This window comes from Anolis carolinensis, unplaced genomic scaffold (genome assembly GCF_035594765.1).
Source record: "Anolis carolinensis isolate JA03-04 unplaced genomic scaffold, rAnoCar3.1.pri scaffold_7, whole genome shotgun sequence".
NCBI classification, from domain to species: domain Eukaryota; kingdom Metazoa; phylum Chordata; class Lepidosauria; order Squamata; family Dactyloidae; genus Anolis; species Anolis carolinensis.
In genome coordinates this window covers 38936437-38958651 of record NW_026943818.1, presented here as the reverse complement: position 1 = coordinate 38958651, position 22215 = coordinate 38936437, and the positions used below count along the sequence as shown (strand labels likewise).

At 36.8% G+C, this 22215-nt stretch overlaps 1 protein-coding gene across 1 annotated transcript in view; it reads right to left on the bottom strand.

Annotated features, from left to right (window-relative positions):
- The window catches only part of ell (elongation factor for RNA polymerase II), a 72368-nt gene that overhangs the window by 20882 nt on the left and 29271 nt on the right, over positions 1–22215 (bottom strand). The window contains exons 4-6 of the mRNA XM_062959164.1: positions 19527–19690; positions 6798–7054; positions 2754–2878 (exon numbers count right to left, since the gene is read on the bottom strand). Of these exons, the coding sequence (XP_062815234.1) occupies positions 2754–2878; positions 6798–7054; positions 19527–19690 (546 nt within the window). The remainder of the gene's footprint in view (positions 1–2753; positions 2879–6797; positions 7055–19526; positions 19691–22215) is intronic.

Below are 22215 nucleotides of genomic sequence, written 5' to 3'. Positions count from 1 at the left end.
AAATCATAACCTAATTTGATGTTTAATAGCCTTTTCCTTAATCCCTCCTTATTATCCAACATATTCGCTTATCCAACGTTCTGCCGGCCCGTTTATGTTGGATAAGTGAGACTCAACTGTACATGTATTGTTTTCCTTTATTTATTATTATTATTATTTTATTATGACACAGCAAACAAGATAGACATGCTGGATTTCATAGTTTTATAATAATAATAATAATAATAATAATAATAATAATAATAATAATAATAATAATAATAATAATAATATAATAATAAAAATAATTTATAATAATAATAATGCATCACACAGTCCTAGACACTTGGGAAGTGTTCGACTTGTGGTTTTGTGATATGAAATCCAGCAGATCTATCTTGTTTGCTGTGTCACAATAAAATAATAATAATAGTGTCCTATATTTATCCAAGCAAATACAAACCCCTTTCTCTCTCCTCCTCTCTTTGAATGTTTTCCACGCTTTGACAAAATTTCAAAAAGCCCCACTTGTCTGGGAGCGGAAAGCGTTGTTGATTCAGCGAGAGTCCGAAAGGGGGGAAAGTTGTCTTTGGCAAAAGGGAAAGAGACAGGACGGAAAATTACAAACGGGACGTGGAGGGGAGTTCTAGAGCGGCCCCCGGGGTTTCTAGGCTTCCTCTCCAAAGCACTCAGGCGAGCAAGAGCCTAAAAACAGACTCTGGGAAGGAGAGGCAAACCAAGAGATACTAGTTATGCGGCCCCCGAGCTACATATCAATTTATATATAAAACTAATATAATAATATTATAAAAATATTGCTATTGATATCATAGAAATATATTAGTATTATAGTTTGAAATAAAATAATGTATAATTAATATATTAATAGGTATATAATTAATATTATATATTATAACTAGCTGTGCCCGGCCACGCGTTGCTGTGGCAAAGTGGTGGTGGTATTGGTTAAGAATTGTTGTGTAATTTTTATTTGATGTTATTTGCATTTTTTAATTAATTTTATTGTAAGTTATATTTTTATTTATTATAATTTATTATTTTCTTGTATTATTTTTAGTTATTTTATGTTAGTATAGTATTTTATTGTATTAATTTTTTAGTGTTTTTAATTACTTTTTTTTGGGTTGCTAGGAGACCAAGTGGGTGGAACTTAGCCTTCTAACTGGCAGCAATTGGATAAAAGCAATTATTCCTCTCTCTCTAATTATGACTTTATTTTTCTTTTCTTTTTTTTTGTATCAACCTAGAGGCGTGGATGATGGGTTGTGTTGTCAAATTTCGAGGTTGGGGGGCCTGTAGTTTTGTTGTTTTGTGGGTCGCCGTGATGCCATCACTCTTTTATATATATATATACACACACACACACACACACACACACACACACACACACACACACACACTAGCTGTGCCCAGCCACGCGTTGCTGTGGCAAAGTATGGTGGTATGGGAAATAAAGTATTGAGGAATTGGTGGTAGTTAAGGTAAAGGGTCCCCTGGGCTGAGTGGGTTGCTAGGAGACCAAGTGAGTGGAGCTTTGCCTTCTAACTGGCAGCAATTGGATAAAAACAATTATTCCTCTCCCTCTAATTAGGACTTTATTTTTCTTTTCTTTTTGCTGTATCAACCTAGAGGCATGGATGAGGGGTTGTGATGTCAATTTTCGAGGTTGTGGGGTGTTTACTTTTGTTGTTTTGTCCGCTGCCGTGATGCCATCACTCTTTTATATATATAGATATATATATATATATAAATATATATATATATAAATGTAATGTGCATTTTTCTCATGGAGTAAAAACAAAACCACTGAACCAAACCACACCAAATTTGGCCACAAAAGACATAGTGGATGAGCTCCCTCTATCAGCTCCAGCTCCATGCGGGGACATGAGAGAAGCCTCCCACAAGGATGGTAAAAACATCAAAACATCCGGGCGTCCCCTGGGCAACGTCCTTGCAGACGGCCAATTCTCTCACTCCAGAAGCAACTCCAGTTGCTCCTGACACGAAAAAAAAAATCAAATTAAAAAAAATCTCTATATATAAATGTAATGTGTGTTTTTCCCATGGAGTAAACAACAAAACCACTGGACCAAACCACACCAAATTTAGCCACAAAAGACATAGTCATCCAATCTATGTCTTTCAATCAAAAAAATCTATATACATAAATGTAATGTGTGTTTTTCCCATGGAGTAAACAACAAAACCACTGAACCAAACCACACCAAATTTAGCCACAAAAGACATAGTCATCCAATCTATGTCTTTCAATCAAAAAAATCTATATACATAAATGTAATGTGTGTTTTTCCCATGGAGTAAACAACAAAACCACTGGACCAAACCACACCAAATTTGGCCACAATACTCATCACTTTCCAAGGAGTGACCTTTCAGCTTTGGAGCCTGCCTGCTTCATATCTAGGGGATTCCATTGTTACCCAACTTAAATACCATTGAATAGCCTTACAGCTTCCAAGCCTGGCTGCTTCATACCTCGGGGACTCCATTGTTGGCCAACTTGAATGGCATGAAAAAACTATGCCACAGCAATGCGTGGCCGGGCACAGCTAGTAATATATATATATATTGTATGGACATATAATTTGTAAGCTGGGGTGAGAAGGGCGGGATATGAATGTCGTAAATAAAAATAAATAAAAATAAGGCTCCCTCATGAAGTTCCTCCCAGAAGCAAAGAGACTCTGAATGCAACCCGTGTCCAAAAGGAGAGCAATGCAAATCTCTACCGGAAAAGGATCCTCTTCAGCATTTGTTGGTCTCCTTCCGAATAGCCCGGCCAGTCCTTCTGCACCTCTTTGTACAGCGGGTCCTTCAGGGTGCAGGAGCCGTCCCGGGGACTCACGGTGGCAACCTGCGGGGGGCAAAGAAAGGCCGGAAGCGGGGGTTAAACAAGGCAGTTTTCGGTTAGCACCCACCAGGCAATATGGGCGGGATAGAAAATATTATTATTATTATTATTATTATTTTATTAGGACACAGCAAACAAGATAGACATGCTGGATTTCGTATCACAAAACCACAAGTCGAACACTTCCCAATGTTTTGTTGTGCCAGCTGTCAGCGCTAGTTTGTAGTGCAGTTTTCTTGTACTGATTCTTTGTCTGCTGTGTTTTGAGGAGTTTCTGATTATTATCATTATTTTATTGTGACACAGCAAACAAGACAGACATGCTGGATTTCATATCACAAAACCACAAGTCGAACACTTCCCAATGTTTTGTTGTGCCAGCTGTCAGCGCTAGTTTGTAGTGCAGTTTTCTTGTACTGATTCTTTGTCTGCTGTGTTTTGAGGAGTTTCTGATTATTATCATTATTTTATTGTGACACAGCAAACAAGACAGACATGCTGGATTTCATATCACAAAACCACAAGTCGAACACTTCCCAATGTTTTGTTGTGCCAGCTGTCCGCTCTAGTTTGTAGTGCAGTTTTCTTGTACTGATTCTTTGTCTGCTGTGTTTTGAGGAGTTTCTGATTATTATTATTATTACTATTTTATTGTGACACAGCAAACAAGACAGACATGCTGGATTTCGTATCACAAAACCACAAGTCGAACACTTCCCAATGTTTTGTTGTGCCAGCTGTCCGCTCTAGTTTGTAGTGCAGTTTTCTTGTACTGATTCTTTGTCTGCTGTGTTTTGAGGAGTTTCTGATTATTATTATTATTTTATTGTGACACAGCAAACAAGACAGACATGCTGGATTTCGTATCACAAAACCACAAGTCGAACACTTCCCAATGTTTTGTTGTGCCAGCTGTCCGCTCTAGTTTGTAGTGCAGTTTTCTTGTACTGATTCTTTGTCTGCTGTGTTTTGAGGAGTTTCTGATTATTATTATTATTACTATTTTATTGTGACTTTTGCAGGTTTGTGATCCCACCAGTTCTTTGCTGCTGGCAGGTGGTACTTGAGGCATAAGTTCCAATGAATCATTTGGGTCACATAGTTGTGCCTCTGTTTGTAGTCTGTCTGTGCAATTTTCTTACAGCAGCTGAGGATATGATCCATGGTTTTGTCGGTTTCCTTGCACAGTCTGCATTTTGGGTCATCAGCTGATTTTTCGATCTTGGCCTGAATGGCCTTTGTCCTGATGTCTTGCTCCTGGGCTGCAAGGATCAGGCCTTCTGTCTCCTTCTTCAGGGTCCCATTCATGAGCCAGAGCCAGGTCTTCTATTATTATTATTATTATTATTATTATTATTATTATTATTATTATTATTATTATTATTTTAATGGCCTTTGTCCTGATGTCTTGCTCCTGGGCTGCAAGGATCAGGTCTTCTGTCTCCTTTTTCAGGGTCCCATTCGTGAGCTAGAGCCAGATCTTCTCCTTATCAGCTTTTCCTTCCATTTTGTCAAGGAACTTTTCATGCAATGTTTTGTTGTGCCAGCTGTCAGCTCTAGTTTGTAGTGCGGTCTTCTTGTACTGGTTTTTTGTCTGCTGTGCTTTGAGGAGTTTCTGATTTTTGACTTCAATCAAAGCAGGTTCTTCACTTTGCTTGACATCTTCTGCCAGGGCATGTTCTTCTTCTTTGACGGCTTGTTTGACTTGTAAGAGTCCTCTGCCCCCTGATCTTCTAGGCAGATATAGCCGGTCAACATCACTGTGAGGGTGCAGTGAATGATGAATGGTCATGAGTTTTCTTGTTTGTCTGTCCAAATTGTCCAGTTCCGCCTGTGTCCAGTTTATGAAGCCAGCAGTATATCTTATGACAGGTATGGCCCAGGTGTTTATGGCCTGGATAGTGTTGCCTCCATTGAGCTTGCTCAATTGATGATGATGATGATAATGATGATGATTATTATATCTGTAATTTCATTTATAATCACAGCACAGAGCCCCCATGACCCACTCTACAACCTGGCGCTGTTTGGGGGGGGGGGGGGAATTGACCATGGACGATGGGACTTGCAATACCTTCACTCACTTCCTGAGACCACAGTGACGACCAATGACTGATCAAGACCAAACTTGGCACACAGAGCCCCATGACCCACTCTCCACCCTGGTGGTGTTCGGAGGGGGATGGACCATGAACGATGGGAGTTGTAGTTCACCCACACCCACTGAACCCAGCTGACATTGGATTTAGACTACACTTGGAATACAGGCAAACAATGCTGTTCTCAAATGACCTGGGCACCGCTGGGTCCCCAAGCTAGTATGCCATAAAACAAAGCCATCTATTCAAATATCTGGGGATTTTGGACTATAATAATAATAATAATAATAATAATAATAATAATAATAATAATTATTATTATTATTTTATTTTTATACCCCGCCCCGTGTCCCCAAAGGGACTCGGGGAGGCTTACATGGGGCCAAGCACAGGCCAAACCAGCAATACAAAACACAGCAACAAAACAAAGCAATCAACAATAAAACAAATCATAAAACTAATAAGGTCACATAAAAAAGACACACTTTGACTACAACTCTGAACCACCAATCAGCCGTGGAAACCCACTGGCTGATCTTGAGCACACCTCGCTCTCAGCCACAAACGAATAGCAAACTGCCTCTGGAAATGTCTCGCGATGAAAACCCAATTGGCGCATGTTCTGGACGAGAAGGGCAAGGTTGGACAATGACATGGCGGAGCAGGACCGTGATAGCGTGGAGGTGGATTTCTTTAGACATCATCAATCATCTTCTCCAGCACCCTGACAAATTGGTTGCAATTGACTGCCTCACCAATTCCTCTTTTCAACGTTAGACTCTAAGACATGTATAGTCTGAAGTCGAAACATTTATTTCAATATCTATAATACATATTTACAAAGCACAGCAAAAAAGCCATCGCTCTGAGCTGGCATTTCTCTTTAGCCTCTCGCCTCGGCAAGCACAGCTCAACACACAAGAGATAAGAAAACACATTCCTCAGTCTGCAGGAAGTTCCCGGCCTCCAAGATACATATTTACAAAGCACACCAAAAAAGCCATCGCTCTGAGCTGGCATTTCCCTTTAGCCTCTCACCTCGGCAAGCACAGCTCAACACACAAGAGATAAGAAAACACATTCCTCAGTCTGCAGGAAGTTCCCGGCCTCCAAGATACATATTTACAAAGCACAGCAAAAAAGCCATCGCTCTGAGCTGGCATTTCTCTTTAGCCTCTCGCCTCGGCAAGCACAGCTCAACACACAAGAGATAAGAAAACACATTCCTCAGTCTGCAGGAAGTTCCCGGCCTCCAAGATACATATTTACAAAGCACACCAAAAAAGCCATCGCTCTGAGCTGGCATTTCCCTTTAGCCTCTCACCTCGGCAAGCACAGCTCAACACACAAGAGATAAGAAAACACATTCCTCAGTCTGCAGGAAGTTCCCGGCCTCCAAGATACATATTTACAAAGCACAGCAAAAAAGCCATCGCTCTGAGCTGGCATTTCTCTTTAGCCTCTCGCCTCGGCAAACACAGCTCAACACACAAGAGATAAGAAAACACATTCCTCAGTCTGCAGGAAGATCCCGGCCTCCAAGATACATATTTACAAAGCATAGCAAAAAAGCCATCGCTCTGAGCTGGCATTTCTCTTTAGCCTCTCGCCTCGGCAAGCACAGCTCAACACACAAGAGATAAGAAAACACATTCCTCAGTCTGCAGGAAGTTCCCGGCCTCCAAGATACATATTTACAAAGCACAGCAAAAAAGCCTGCTGTTAACGGTTTCATTACTGAAACACACACTCTTGCAAAACAGCAGAAACACTTGATTTATATTTCATACACATACAACAATAATCCAACAGACCGGCCTTACCTGTGCCAGGAGGGCCTCCAGCGCATCCTTATCCTGCGGCGAGAGGCCGTCTTTCTGCAGCCGCAAAAGCAGCTCCGGTTTCCGGTAGGGCTTGAGGGCCAAGAGGTGCAGCACCCGGTCCTTGAGCAGCCGCTGGGAGACGGCGCTGTTGCCCTTCTTGCTCATGGCGTTGGCCAAGTTCACCGGTGTGGGGCGGATGCGGGACGGGACGGCGTCCGAGACCCCCGGGGCGGGCTTGCGCACCTTCACCGTCTTGCCTGCGTCGGGACAGAAAGCAAAGGCTTGGGAAATGGACCTTGGGATTTATAGGAGATGCATAGCTCACCTGCAATTTAAGAGCACTCTGAACTCCACCAACAATGGACCTGGAACTCACTTGGCACATGGAACCCACATGACCCACACAAAAATACTGGAGGTCTTTTAATGTACTGTATTTATACATTATTATTATTATTATTATTATTATTATTATTATTTGTGTGTGTGTGTGTGTGTGTACAGGGTGTTTGAAAAAGAACTCCCTAGTTTTAATGTATTTATACATCATCATCATCATCATCATTATTATTTGTGTGTATGTGTATATATAGGGTGTTTGAAAAAGAACTCCCTAGTTTTAATGTATTTATACATTATTATTATTATTATTATTATTATTATTATTATTATTATTATTATTTGTGTGTGTGTGTGTGTGTGTGTGTGTGTGTGTACAGGGTGTTTGAAAAAGAACTCCCTAGTTTTAATGTATTTATACATCATCATCATCATCATCATCATCATTATTATTTGTGTGTATGTGTATATATAGGGTGTTTGAAAAAGAACTCCCTAGTTTTAATGTATTTATACATTATTATTATTATTATTATTATTATTATTATTATTATTATTATTATTATTTGTGTGTGTGTGTGTGTGTGTGTGTGTGTGTGTGTGTGTGTACAGGGTGTTTGAAAAAGAACTCCCTAGTTTTAATGTATTTATACATCATCATCATCATCATCATCATTATTATTTGTGTGTATGTGTATATATAGGGTGTTTGAAAAAGAACTCCCTAGTTTTAATGTATTTATACATTATTATTATTATTATTATTATTATTATTATTATTATTATTATTATTATTATTATTTGTGTGTATGTGTATATATAGGGTGTTTGAAAAAGAACTCCCTAGTTTTAATGTATTTATACATTATTATTATTATTATTATTATTATTATTTGTGTGTGTGTGTGTGTGTGTGTGTGTACAGGGTGTTTGAAAAAGAACTCCCTAGTTTTAATGTATTTATACATCATCATCATCATCATCATCATCATCATTATTATTATTATTATTATTATTTGTGTGTATGTGTATATATAGGGTGTTTGAAAAAGAACTCCCTAGTTTTAATGTATTTATACATTATTATTATTATTATTATTATTATTATTATTTGTGTGTATATGTATATATAGGGTGTTTGAAAAAGAACTCCCTAGTTTTAATGTATTTATACATTATTATTATTATTATTATTATTATTATTATTATTATTATTATTATTATTATTATTAGTGTGTGTGTGTGTGTGTGTGTACAGGGTGTTTGAAAAAAAATTCCCTAGTTTTAATGTTATTTATACTTTAAACTAGAGAGTTCTTTTTCAAACACCCTGTATATACACACTCATACACACACAAATAATGATATGGTGATACGGTGGACTGTATACAGCAATTTCCTACGTTGGGCCGTGTCATAGGCTGCTGTAAGGTCCACAAAAACTGGATCTTTCTCATAGTCTTCCTCAATATACTCAGTCAAGTTAAGAATCTGATCTAAACCTGAAAGAACTCAAAAAAGGTAATAATAATAATAATAATAATAATAATAATAATAATAATAATAAGGTATTAAATGATGCAAAACTGGTGAAGCACCCGGCCTGGATGACCCAATGATGGAGCAAATCAAACACCTGGGCCCCAACTAAAATTTGAATTTCTACAATCATTGCTTGGTACACATAATAATAATAATAATAATAATAATAATAATAATAATAATACAGTAGAGTCTCACTTATCCAACATAAACGGGCCAGCAGAACGTTCGATAAGTGAACATGTTGGATAATAAGGAGGGATTAAGGAAAAGCCTATTAAACATCAAATTAGTTTATGATTTTACAAATTAAGCACCAAAACATCATGTTATACAACACATTTGACAGAAAAAGTGTTCAATACGCAGTAATACTATGTAGTAATTACTGTATTTACGAATTTAGCACCAAAATATCACGATATATTGAAAACATTGACTACAAAAATGCGTTGGATAATCCAGAACGTTGGATTATTGTATTAAGAATATTTAAGTTGTGTGTGTATGTGTATGTGTGGGTATATATACAGGGTGTTTGAAAAAGAACTCCCTAGTTTTAATGTATTTATACTTAAAACTAGGGAGTTCTTTTTCAAACACACACACACACACACACACACACACACAAATAATAATAATACAGTAGAGTCTCACTCATCCAACATCCACTTATCCAATAATAATAATAATAATAATAATAATAATAATAATAATAATAATAATGTATAAATACATTAAAACTAGGGAGTTCTTTTTCAAACACACACACACACACACACACACACACACAAATAATAATAATAATAATAATAATAATAATAATAATACAGTAGATTCTCACTCATCCAACATCCACTTATCCAATAATAATAATAATAATAATAATAATAATACAGTAGAGTCTCACTCATCCAACATCCACCTCCAATAATAATAATAATAATAATAATAATAATAATAATAATAATAATGATGTATAAATGCATTAAAACTAGGGAGTTCTTTTTCAAACACCCTGTATACACACACACACACAATAATAATAATAATAATAATAATAATAATAATAATAATAATATATAAAATTTTATTTATACCCCACCACCATCTCCCCGTGGGGACTCGGGGCGGCTTACATGGGGCAGAGGCCCAAACAACATAGAACTAAAACATAGGCAACATAATACAAATCACACTATAAAAAGATAAAACAGTAATATATCAATTAAAACAAAAATACAGGATAAAAATTGCATTTAAAACACATAAATGGTAATAATAATAATAATAATAATAATAATAATAATAATAATAATAATGTATAAATACATTAAAACTAGGGAGTTCTTTTTCAAACACCCTGTACACACACACACACACACACACGCACACGCACACGCACACGCACAAATAATAATAATAATAATAATAATAATAATAATAATAATAATGTTGTATAAATACATTAAAACTAGGGAGTTCTTTTTCAAACACCCTGTACACACACACACACACGCACAAATAATAATAATAATAATAATAATAATAATAATAGTAATAATAATAATAATAATAATAATGTTGTATAATTACATTAAAACTAGGGAGTTCTTTTTCAAACACCCTGTACACACACACACGCACGCACACGCACAAATAATAATAATAATAATAATGTTGTATAAATACATTAAAACTAGGGAGTTCTTTTTCAAACACCCTGTACACACACACACACACGCACAAATAATAATAATAATAATAATAGTAATAATAATAATAATAATAATAATAATAATAATGTTGTATAATTACATTAAAACTAGGGAGTTCTTTTTCAAACACCCTGTACACACACAGACACATACACGCACGCACACGCACAAATAATAATAATAATAATAATAATAATAATAATAATAATAATAATGTTGTATAAATACATTAAAACTAGGGAGTTCTTTTTCAAACACCCTGTACACACACACACACACACACACACACACACACACACACACACACGCACAAATAATAATAATAATAATAATAATAATAATAATAATAATAATAATGTTGTATAAATACATTAAAACTAGGGAGTTCTTTTTCAAACACCCTGTACACACACACACACACACGCACAAATAATAATAATAATAATAATAATAATAATAATAATAATAATAATAATAATGTATAAATACATTAAAACTAGGGAGTTCTTTTTCAAACACCCTGTATATACACACATATACATATACATAGACACACATAACACAGATATTCTTAATATATATAGTACTAGCTGTGCCCGGACACGCGTTGCTGTGGCGTTGTCTGGTGGTGTTGGTGAGAAATTGTTGAGGTCGTGGTGGTATTGAATGTCTGTTGTATGGTTGTCTTTATGTTTAGTATGCATTTGGTTGTTTGTGTAATGTGAAAGTGGTGAGGGTAGAGGAGGTCTATGGCCCTGTGTAGTATTGTATAGTATTTATACGTTGTCCATGTGTTGTGAATGCTTGGATTGTGATGTTTGGTGCTTAATTTGTATAATCATTACGTAATTTGATGTTTAATAGGCTTTTTCTGAATCCCTTCTTATTATCCAACATATTCACTTATCCAACGTTCTGCCGGCCTGTTTATGTTGGATAAGTGAGACTCTAATGTTTATTTATAATCTTATATTATCTGTTTAGAACTGGATTATATGAGGCCCCTTCTACACAGCTGGATAAAATGCACACTGAAGTGAATTATCTCATAGAATCATAGAATCATAGAATAGTAGAGTTGGAAGAGACCACATGGGCCATCTAGTCCAACCCCCTGCTAAGAAGCAGGAAATCGCATTCAAAGCACCCCCGACAGATGGCCATCCAGCCTCTGCTTAAAAGCCTCCAAGGAAGGGGCCTCCACCACGGCCCCGGGGAGAGAGTTCCACTGGTGAACAGCCCTTCTCACCGTGAGGAAGTTCTTCCTGATGTTCAGGTGGAATCTCCTTCCTTTCCTGTCGTTTGAAGCCCTTGTTCCCTTGTGTCCTAGTCTCCAGGGCAGCAGAAAACAAGCTCCCTCCCTCCTCCCTAGGACTTCCCTTCACGTATTTGTACATGGCTCTCATCATGTCTCCTCTCAGCCTTCTCTTCTGCAGGCTAAACATGCCCAGCTCTTTAAGCCGCTCCTCATAGGGCTTGTTCTCCAGACCCTTCATCATTTGAGTCTCCCTCCTCTGGACGCTTTCCAGCTTGTCAACATCTCCCTTCAACTGTGGTGCCCAGAATGGGACACAGTGTGATTCCAGGTGTGGTCTGACCAAGGCAGAATAGAAAGAGGGGGAGCAGGACTTCCCTGGATCTAGACGCTATTCCCCTATTGATGCAGGACAGAATCCCATTGGCTTTTTTAGCTGCCGCATCACATTCCTGGCTCGTGTTCCCCTTCCTCCCCACGAGGACTCCAAGGTCTTTTTCGCACACACTGCTCTCAAGCCAGGCCTCGTCCCCCATTCTGTCTCTTTGATTTCCATTTTTTCTGCCAAAGTGAAATATCTTGCATTTGTCCCTGTTGAACTTCATTTTGTGAGTTTCGGCCAATCATCTCTCTCGTCTGTCAAGATCGTTTTGAATTCTGCTCCTGTCTTCTGGAGTGTTGGCTCTCCCTCCCAGTTTGGTCCCGTCTGCAAACTTGATGATCGTGCCTTCTGACCCTTCGTCTAAGTCGTTCATAAAGATCCTGAACAGAACCGGGCCCAGGACGGAGCCCTGCTTGTGGCACTCCACTTGTCACTTCTTTCCATGATGAAGACGACGCATTGGTGAGAATCACCCTTTGGGTTCGTTCGCTTAGCCAATTCCAGATCCACCTAACCGTAGTTTTGTCTAGCCCACATTTGACTAGTTTCCTTGCCAGAAGGTCGTGGGGGACTTTGTCGAAGGCCTTCCTGAAATCCAGACACACTACATCCACAGCATTCCCTGTATCGACCCAACTCGTAACTCTGTCGAAAAAAGAGATCAGATGAGTCTGGCATGACTTGTTTTTGGTAAATCCGTGTTGACTATTAGCAATGACCGCATTTGTTTCTAAGTGTTCGCAGACCACTTCCTTGATGATCTTTTCCAGAATTTTGCCTGGTATTGATGTGAGGCTGACCGGACATTGGTCATTGTTTGGGTCGTTCTTTTTTCCCTTCTTGAAGATAGGGACCACATTCGCCCTCCTCCAATCTGCTGGGACTTCTCCCGTTCTCCAAGAACTCTCGAAGATCATTGCCAGTGGTTCTGAAATAACTTCCGCTAGTTCCTTCAGTACTCTTGGGTGTAGCTGATCTGGCCCTGGGGACTTGAATTCGTTTAGAGTGGCCAGGTGTTCCTGGACAACTTGTTTCCCTATTTGGGGTTGGATTTCCCCCAATCCTTCGTCCATTCCATGTTGCTGAGGTTGAAGATGGCTTTCTTTTTGTGAGAAGACCGAGGCAAAGAAGGCATTAAGCAGTTCTGCCTTTTCCCTGTCCCCTGTCACCATCACCCCATCTACTCCTTGCAGTGGCCCTATCGCCTCCTTTTTCTTCCTTTTTCTACCAACATAAGCAAAAAACCCTTTTTTGTTGTTTTTTATGTCCCTGGCAAGCCTGAGCTCATTTTGCGCTTTAGCCTTGCGAACCTTTTCCCTACAGGAGTTGGCTATACGTTTGAATTCTTCTTTGGTGATTTCTCCCCTTTTCCACTTCTTGTGCATGTCACTTTTGTGCTTTAGCTCAGTTAGAAGTTCTTTGGACATCCATTCTGGCTTCTTTGCACTTGTCTTATTTTTCTTCTTTGTTGGCACTGTTTGCATTTGCGCCTTGAGTATTTCACTTTTGAAAAACTCCCATCCATCCTTAACTCCCTTGTTTTTTAATATCGGCGTCCATGGAATGCCGCTCAGTAATTCCTTCATTTTTTGGAAGTCAGCTCTCTTAAAGTCCAGAAAGCGTGTTTGACTTGTCTTAGTTTCAGCATTCCTTTGTATTGCAAACTGCAGGAGCACATGGTCACTTGCCCCTAAGGATCCAACCACTTCAACTGTATTGATCAGGTCTTCCACATTTGTTAAGATTAGATCAAGAGTTGCTGATCCCCTTGTTGCCTCTTCTACCTTCTGGACCATAAAATTATCTGCAAGGCAAGTGAGGAATTTGTTGGACTTTGTACTCTTGGCTGAGTTTGTTTTCCAGCAGATATCGGGATAATTGAAATCGCCCATGACTACTATATCTCTTCTTTGTGCCTGTTTGGTCAGCTGTTGACAGAAGGCTTCATCAAGTCCTTCATCCTGACTCGGAGGTCTGTAGTAGACACCCACGACAAGATCTTTTTGAGTCCCGGTTCCCTTGATTCTTATCCAGATGCTTTCAAGCTGGTTTCCCGGATTACAGTCTTGCATTTCTTCTGCAAAGTAACTGTTTTTGACATATAAAGCTACTCCCCCTCCTCTCCCCTTTGTTCTATTTCTGTGAAAGAGGTTATAGCCCTCAATGGTTAAATTCCAGTGATGGGAGTCATCCCACCAGGTTTCAGTGATGCCTATGACATCGTATGTGTGGTGCTGTGCTAGGAGTTGGAGTTCGTCTTGCATAAGTTCCAATGAATCATTTGGGCCACATAGTTGTGCCTCTGTTTGTAGTCTGTCTGTGCGATTTTCTTACAGCAGCTGAGGAGATGATCAATGGTTTCGTCGGTTTCCTTGCACAGTCTGCATTTTGGGTCATCAGCTGATTTTTCAATCTTGGCCTTAATTGCATTTGTTCTGATGTCTTGCTCCTGGGCTGCAAGGATCAGGCCTTCTGTCTCCTTCTTCAGGGTCCCATTCGTGAGCCAGAGCCAGGTCTTCTATTATTATTATTATTATTATTATTATTATTAATTGCCTTTGTCCTGATGGCTTGCTCCTGGGCTGCAAGGATCAGGCCTTCTGTCTCCTTCTTCAGGGTCCCATTCGTGAGCCAGAGCCAGGTCTTCTATTATTATTATTATTATTATTATTATTATTATTATTATTATTACTATTATTAATTGCCTTTGTCCTGATGTCTTGCTCCTGGGCTGCAAGGATCAGGCCTTCTGTCTCCTTCTTCAGGGTCCCATTCGTGAGCCAGAGCCAGGTCTTCTATTATTATTATTATTATTATTATTACTATTATTAATTGCCTTTGTCCTGATGTCTTGCTCCTGGGCTGCAAGGATCAGGCCTTCTGTCTCCTTCTTCAGGGTCCCATTCGTGAGCCTCAGCCAGGTCTTCTATTATTATTATTATTATTATTATTATTATTATTATTATTATTATTATTAATTGCCTTTGTCCTGATGTCTTGCTCCTGGGCTGCAAGGATCAGGCCTTCTGTCTCCTTCTTCAGGGTCCCATTCGTGAGCCAGAGCCAGGTCTTCTATTATTATTATTATTATTATTATTATTATTATTATTATTAATTGCCTTTGTCCTGATGTCTTGCTCCTGGGCTGCAAGGATCAGGCCTTCTGTCTCCTTCTTCAGGGTCCCATTCGTGAGCCAGAGCCAGGTCTTCTATTATTATTATTATTATTATTATTATTACTATTATTAATTGCCTTTGTCCTGATGTCTTGCTCCTGGGCTGCAAGGATCAGGCCTTCTGTCTCCTTCTTCAGGGTCCCATTCGTGAGCCTCAGCCAGGTCTTCTATTATTATTATTATTATTATTATTATTATTATTATTATTATTATTATTATTAATTGCCTTTGTCCTGATGTCTTGCTCCTGGGCTGCAAGGATCAGGCCTTCTGTCTCCTTCTTCAGGGTCCCATTCGTGAGCCTCAGCCAGGTCTTCTATTATTATTATTATTATTATTATTATTATTATTATTATTATTATTAATTGCCTTTGTCCTGATGTCTTGCTCCTGGGCTGCAAGGATCAGGCCTTCTGTCTCCTTCTTCAGGGTCCCATTCGTGAGCCAGAGCCAGGTCTTCTATTATTATTATTATTATTATTATTATTACTGGCCTTTGTCCTGATGTCTTGCTCCTGGGCTGCAAGGATCAGGCCTTCTGTCTCCTTCTTCAGGGTCCCATTCGTGAGCCAGAGCCAGGTCTTCTATTATTATTATTATTATTATTATTATTACTGGCCTTTGTCCTGATGTCTTGCTCCTGGGCTGCAAGGATCAGGCCTTCTGTCTCCTTCTTCAGGGTCCCATTCGTGAGCCAGAGCCAGGTCTTCTATTATTATTATTATTATTATTATTATTACTGGCCTTTGTCCTGATGTCTTGCTCCTGGGCTGCAAGGATCAGGCCTTCTGTCTCCTTCTTCAGGGTCCCATTCGTGAGCCAGAGCCAGGTCTTCTATTATTATTATTATTATTATTATTATTACTGGCCTTTGTCCTGATGTCTTGCTCCTGGGCTGCAAGGATCAGGCCTTCTGTCTCCTTCTTCAGGGTCCCATTCGTGAGCCAGAGCCAGGTCTTCTCCTTATCAGCTTTTCCTTCAATTTGTTAAGGAACTTTCCATGCAATGTTTTGTTGTGCCAGCTGTCAGCTCTAGCTTGTAGTGCGGTTTTCTTGTACTGGTTTTTTGTCTGCTGTGTTTTTATTATTATTATTATTATTATTATTATTATTATTATTATTATTATTAGTAGTAGTAGTAGTAGTAGTAGTAGTATTACTCCCAGAAGTGAAGAAAGCAACATGGGGAGAGCAGGTGAACACTCTGCCTCCTATTTTGACAATTTGCTAGAATGGAAACTCTGCGGCCGAGGACGGTTTTGCAGGGTTCTTGCGCATCGATGCGGGCTTTGTTCTAGGAAAGGAAGTGGAGCAAACACCTCGCAGTGCCCTAAGCCAAACCGCTATGGGGAAAGCACCAAAAAGTACCCTGAATGGGTGGGAAGAGGAAGAAGGACGCTGGTAAAAAGTTATTCCCAGAAGGCAGGAAACCAATGGTTTCCTTCCTGCGCAATCCCCACACTGCCTCCACGCCTTGCCCAAAGCATGGGGTTGGCTTTTGAAGAAAAAAAAGATGAGTCAGGGAAAATACAGTAATTTGCGGAGCTGACTCGGAAGGAAAAGAGGTGGCAAAACCCAATATTCCTCCACATATAATGTTCTAGCTCAGTGCTTCTCAACCTTCCTAAGGCCATGACCCCTTAATACGGGTCCTCATGTTGTGGTGACCCTCCCCCAACCATAACATTATTTTCGTTGCTGCTTCACAACTGTTGTTTCGCTCCCGTTATGAATCGCAAATATCCGATAAATATCCGAATCACAAATCGTAAATATCCGACAAATATCCAAATCACACATCGTAAATATCCGAATCACAAATCGTAAATATCCAATAAATATTCGAATCACAAATGGTAAATAACGAATCACAAATCGTAAATATCCGACAAATATCCAAATCACACATCGTAGATAGCTGACAAATATCCGAATCACAATTGTAAATATCCGATAAATATCCAAATCACAAATCATAAATAACCAAATCACAAATCGTAAATATCTGACAAATATCCGAATCCCAAATTCTAAATATCCGACAAATATCCGAATCACAAATCGTAAATATCCGAATCACAAATTGTAAATATCAGACAAATATCCGATTCACAAATCGTAAATATCTGACAAATATCTGAATCACAAATTATAAATATCCGACAAATATCCGAATCACAAATTATAAATATCCGAATCACAAATCGTAAATATCTGACAAATATCCAAATCACAAACTGTAAATATCCGACAAATATCCGAATCACAAATCGTAAATATCCGAATCACAAATCGTAAATATCAGACAAATATCCGATTCACAAATGGTAAATATCCAATAAATATCTGAATCACAAATTGTAAATATCCGAATCACAAATCATAAATATCCGACAAATATCCGAATCACAAATTATAAATATCTGACAAATATCCGAATCACAAATTATAAATATCCGAATCACAAATCGTAAATATCCGACAAATATCCGAATCACAAATTATAAATATCCGACAAATATCCGAATCACAAATCATAAATATCCGAATCACAAATCGTAAATATCCGAATCACAACTCGTAAATATCCAACAAATATCCGAATCACAAATCGTAAATATCCGACAAATATCCGAATTATTTTACTCTATCAATTATTATTATTACATTTATTATTTTACTCTGTTATTGTTGTTACTTTTACATTTATTTTACTCTAGTTTATTACTACAGTAGAGTCTCACTTATCCAACATAAACGGGCCGGCAGAACGTTGGATAAGCGAATATGTTGGATAATAAGGAGGGATTAAGAAGAAGCCTATTAAACATCAAATTAGGTTATGATTTTACAAATTAAGCACCAAAACATCATGTTATACAACAAATTTGACAGAAAAAGTAGTTCGATATGCAGTAATGCTACGTAGTAATTACTGTATTTACTAATTTAGCACCAAAATATCATGATGTATTAAAAACATTGACTACAAAAATGCGTTGGATAATCCAGAACATTGGATAAGCGAATGTTGGATAAGTGAGACTCTACTGCAGGGGTCCTCAAACTTTTTAAGCCGAGGGCCGGTCCACAATCCTTCAGACTGTTGAGGGGCCGGATTATCATTTGAAAAAAAATACAAACAAATTCCAATGCACACTGCATATGTTTTATTTGTAGTGCAAAAACAACAACAACAACAACAACGAAAGAATACAATATTTAAAAATAAAAACAATTTTAACCAACATACATTTATCAGGATTTCAATGGGAAGTGTGGTCCTGCTTCTGGCCAATGAGATAGTCAAGTTAATTAGGGTTGTTGTTGTTGTTGTTGTTGTTGTTGTGTGCCTTCAAGTCATTTCAGACTTTGGGCGAGCCTAAGTCTAAAATTTATTATTTATTTATTTACTGCATTTATTTACTACATTTGTATCACACCCTTCTCACCCTAAAGGGGACTCAGAGTGGCTTACAAATTATATGTACATAGAATATATTATATTATTAGCATAGCACAATATTAGCATTATATATTACTATATTGAACTATACCACTATACTGTAATATTATTAGTAATATTATATGTAATATAGAATATATAATCTATATTATTATATGGTATTATTATTAGTGTTATATTGTATTACATTATAATATTATGATCAATATTATATGTATATACAATATATGATATTATAAAACTGAGGGCGGGGGCCAGGTAAATGACCTCGGAGGGCCGCATCCGGCCCCCGGGCCTTAGTTTGGGGACCCCTGCACTATACTGTAATATTATTAGTAATATTACATGTAATATATAATATATAATTAATATTATTATATGGTATTATTAGTATTACATTATAACATTACTATCAATATTATATGTATATATAATATTATATTATTAAAACTGATATAAAAATATTATATTATAAAACTGAGGGCAGGGGCCAGGTAAATGACCTTGGAGGGCCGCATCCGGCCCCCGGGCCTTAGTTTGGGGACCCCTGCTCTACTGTATTAATACATTTATTATTTTACTCTATTTATTACAGTATTGTCTCGCTTATGCAAAGCATGTTACTATGCTCGCTGCTCCTTATGACAGCCTTTGAGATCTTGATACATGGCTCTCATGTCTCCTCTCAAACTTCCCTTCTGCAGGCTAAACACACCCAGCTCTTTAAGCCGCTCCTCAGAGGGATTATTCATGGTCTCCAGACCTTTGATCATTTTAGTTGCCCAAGACTGGATTCAAAGGAACGCTGGGCATGCCGAAACCCCCTTCCTGGCCCTATTCCCGGCTCCTCACCAACGTAGCGGCCCCCCGGCTTGATCACAATGGCTCCCCGGCTCCGGGTCTCCTCCTCCACCAGCGCCATGCTCTCCTTGGCCTTCTGGTACGAGTCGTCCGTGGCACAGACGGTGATCTTGTCCTGGATGCTGCCCAGGCAGTCCAGCTGGATGTTGCCATTGCTGCGGAGAAAAAAAGGAGGCCATGAAGAATTTACTCCCCCACTTTCCCTGATACTCCCATACTGTGGAGCTATTATTATTATTATTATTATTATTATTATTATTATTATTATATTATTATTATTTTTTCCAATAATGAGAAACTGCAAGGTCACTTCTGGTGGGAGAAAATTGGCCGTCTGCAAGGATGTTGCCCATCATTATAATATTAATTATTTTATTATAATAATAATATTATATAACTATTTTTTTTCCAATAATGAGAAACTGCAAGGTCACTTCTGGTGGGAGAGAATTGGCTGTCTGCAAGGACGTTGCCCATCATTATAATATTAATTATTTTATTATAATAATAATATTATATAACTATTTTTTTTTCCAATAATGAGAAACTGCAAGGTCACTTCTGGTGGGAGAGAATTGGCTGTCTGCAAGGACGTTGCCCATCATTATAATATTAATTATTTTATTATAATAATAATATTATATAACTATTTTTTTTTCCAATAATGAGAAACTGCAAGGTCACTTCTGGTGGGAGAGAATTGGCTGTCTGCAAGGACGTTGCCCATCATTATAATATTAATTATTTTATAATAATAATAATAATAATATTATATAACTATTTTTTTTCCAATAATGAGAAACTGCAAGTCACTTCTGGTGTGAGAGAACTGGCTGTCTGCAAGGATGTTGCCCATCATTATAATATTAATTATTTTATTATAATAATAATATAACTATTTTTTTCCAATAATGAGAAACTGCAAGGTCACTTCTGGTGTGAGAGAACTGGCTGTCTGCAAGGATGTTGCCCATCATTATAATATTAATTATTTTATTATAATAATAATAATATTATATAACTATTTTTTTCCAATAATGAGAAACTGCAAGGTCACTTCTGGTGTGAGAGAACTGGCTGTCTGCAAGGATGTTGCCCATCATTATAATATTAATTATTTTATTATAATAATAATAATATTATATAACTATTTTTTTTCCAATAATGAGAAACTGCAAGGTCACTTCTGGTGGGAGAAAATTGGCCATCTGCAAGGATGTTGCCCATCATTATAATATTAATTATTTTATTATAATAATAATAATATTATATAACTATTTTTTTCCAATAATGAGAAACTGCAAGGTCACTTCTGGTGTGAGAGAATTGGCTGTCTGCAAGGACGTTGCCCATCATTATAATATTAATTATTTTATTATAATAATAATATAACTATTTTTTCCAATAATGAGAAACTGCAAGGTCACTTCTGGTGGGAGAGAATTGGCTGTCTGCAAGGACGTTGCCCATCATTATAATATTAATTATTTTATAATAATAATAATAATATATAATTATTTTTTCCGGTGTCAGAGGAGCGACTTGAGAAACTGCAAGGTCACTTCTCTGGTGGGAGAGAATTGGCTGTCTGCAAGGACGTTGCCCATCATTATAATATTAATTATTTTATTGAAATAATATTATATAATTATTTTTTCCGGTGTCAGGAGCGACTTGAGAAACTGCAAGGTCACTTCTGGTGTGAGAGAACTGGCTGTCTGCAAGGAGGTTGCCCATAATTATATTATTTAATAATAATTATTGAATAATATTTATTTAATATTTAATAATATTAACAAATATTTAATAATAATTATTATTGAATAATATTTATTTAATATTTAACAATATTATCAAATATTTAATAATAATAATAATACAGTAGAGTCTCACTTATCCAACACTCACTTATCCAATGTTCTGGATTATCCAACACATTTTTGTAGTCAGTGTTTTCAATGCATTGTGATATTTTGGTGCTAAATTCGTAAATACAGTAATTACTACATAGCATTAATGTGTAATGAACTACTTTTTCTGTCAAATTTGTTGTATAACATGATGTTTTGGTGCTTAATTTGTAAAATCATAATCTATTTTGATGTTTAATAGGCTTTTTCTTAATCTCACTTTCTTAATCTCTCCTTATTATCCAACATATTTGCTTATCCAACGTTCTGCCGGCCCGTTTATGTTGGATAAGTGAGACTCTACTGTAATTTAATAATATTATTATGAAGAGTCTTGCAGGAATAATATAATCAAATATTTAATAATATTTATTTAATATTTAATAATATAATCAAATATTTAATAATAATAATTTAATAATATTATTCTGAAGGTTGTTGCAGGGATATTATCAAATATTTAATAATATTTACTTAATATTTAATAATACAATCAAATATTTAATAATAATTTAATAATATTATTATGAAGGTTGTTGCAGGGATAATATTATCAAATATTTAATAATATTTATTTAATATTTAATAATATAATCAAATATTTAATAATAATAATTTAATAATATTATTCTGAAGATTGTTGCAGGGATATTATCAAATATTTAATAATATTTACTTAATATTTAATAATACAATCAAATATTTAATAATAATTTAATAATATTATTATGAAGGTTGTTGCAGGGATAATATTATCAAATATTTAATAA